This window comes from Penaeus monodon, chromosome 33, assembly GCF_015228065.2.
Source record: "Penaeus monodon isolate SGIC_2016 chromosome 33, NSTDA_Pmon_1, whole genome shotgun sequence".
NCBI classification, from domain to species: domain Eukaryota; kingdom Metazoa; phylum Arthropoda; class Malacostraca; order Decapoda; family Penaeidae; genus Penaeus; species Penaeus monodon.
The window spans coordinates 31,413,262-31,414,930 of NC_051418.1; the positions used below are offsets into that span (position 1 = coordinate 31,413,262).

General features: G+C 41.0%; 1 protein-coding gene across 1 annotated transcript in view; it reads left to right on the forward strand.

The window, feature by feature from the left end:
• Window positions 1-1,669, forward strand: part of LOC119594384 (gamma-butyrobetaine dioxygenase-like) — a 12,265-nt gene that overhangs the window by 8,264 nt on the left and 2,332 nt on the right. Inside the window, exons 6-8 of the mRNA XM_037943445.1 lie at window positions 76-285; window positions 927-1,032; window positions 1,323-1,525. Coding sequence (XP_037799373.1) covers window positions 76-285; window positions 927-1,032; window positions 1,323-1,525 — 519 coding nt within the window. The remainder of the gene's footprint in view (window positions 1-75; window positions 286-926; window positions 1,033-1,322; window positions 1,526-1,669) is intronic.

Genomic DNA, 1,669 nt, shown 5'->3' on the forward strand with positions numbered 1-1,669 from the left:
TAGGCTAGACCAAGCTAATTTAGGTTAGTTTTTGTTTGTGTTATTATCATTCCTGACTGATTTCTTTCCTCCCAGGCTTCGGCCAGAGCTTTGGGACGCGGACATGGCTCAGAGGATCCCGAGAGCCTCCTTCGACGAACTCATGGAGGACGACGCAGCACTCCTGAAGCTCCTGGAGTGCATGGAGGTCCTCGGGTTCACGGTGGTGTCCGGCGCCCGGCATGAGGAGGGGGAGCTGCATCGCCTCAGTGAGAGGGTGTCGTACCTCGTTCCCTCACACTATGGGTAAGGCTGCGATGTACTCAACAGGTCAAATTGTATCATCGTAACATTGAGTCGTGTCTGTCACAGACATCAAGACAGGCTAGAGCAAACTTCAGTTTGCCTGAATAAAAGTTAACCACACTAATGGTCTAAAATTTAGTAAGTTTCATTTTGTGATTGGCTTACTATGGAATGGGAACAATTCTTAGTACTGTTATTATTTGATTACAGCTTTATTTGTTTCTTACGAGCTCTTCCAGGCTTTCACCGATTTGGAGGGAATCTTGTGATGTGAAATAATCTATTTATAATTCATTCAATTTCATAATTTATTCATTTATGGTATGTATAAGCTATTCTTTTTTTGGTATTTATAAGTTATTAATTTTGATATGTATAATTCATCAATTCTTGCTATCTCTAATTTATTAATTTTTGGTGTTCCAAAATTCATTCATTTTTGGCATTATGCTGATGCTGAAGGACATAATAACACATCCTCAGAAGTTTTCCAGTGTCGAAATACTTTCCTGTGGTAAACCTATCTTCATGCAGTTATTTCAAAAACACCAACACTGATATGACATTCCCTACTCAATTGTTAAACATTTAAAATAAAGAGGAAAAACGTAGGATCTACTAAGTCCAAAGTGCACTTACAGAACTACATTCACGGTGAAGAGCAAGGTTGAGCCAAGCAACCCTGCGTACACCGGAAAATACCTCGACTTACACTCAGATTTAGTCTTCCTGCACTACAAACCATGCGTAAGCAACGTTAATTTATTTCTAAACGCTGCATACTTGGTATGTTCATATGCAATTTTATGTAAAGTCATTAAAGTCTATGAGCATTAGTATGGTTATAACCAACCATGACTGTAAGAATCAATATTTTCTTTTTGTTTAATGTCGAAATATTCTTGATTGTAAATAGATAACGGAAACAAAGTAAGAATCTCATTAAACCGATAAAGAGGATTTCTAAGCATTGATCAAGGTACCGGGACTCTGAATACAAGCCTCCTTACTAAGCACTTCTCTGTTCGTGTTGCAAGGTCCAGCTGTTGCATTGCATCACCCAGTTCTCGGGCGACGGCGGCGACTCCATCCTGGCCGACAGTCACCGGGTCGCCCTCCAGATGCGGGAACTTTACCCGCAGAAGTTCCGATTTCTAACTGACGTCCTCGTGAACTTCCGCGACGTCGCTACTGACGAAGGGTTCGAGTTCGACATCATAGCAAGAAAGCCCATGATCAGGTGAGGAAGAGCTGGACGAAGGAAGCAGCGTATTTGGACACAATATATTTTTCCTTCTAAGTATGGCGGACAGAGAAGGAACCTGTAGTGTGTAGACTCGATCTATATACTTCAGTGTTATTGAAATTATGGATTATTAGTTGG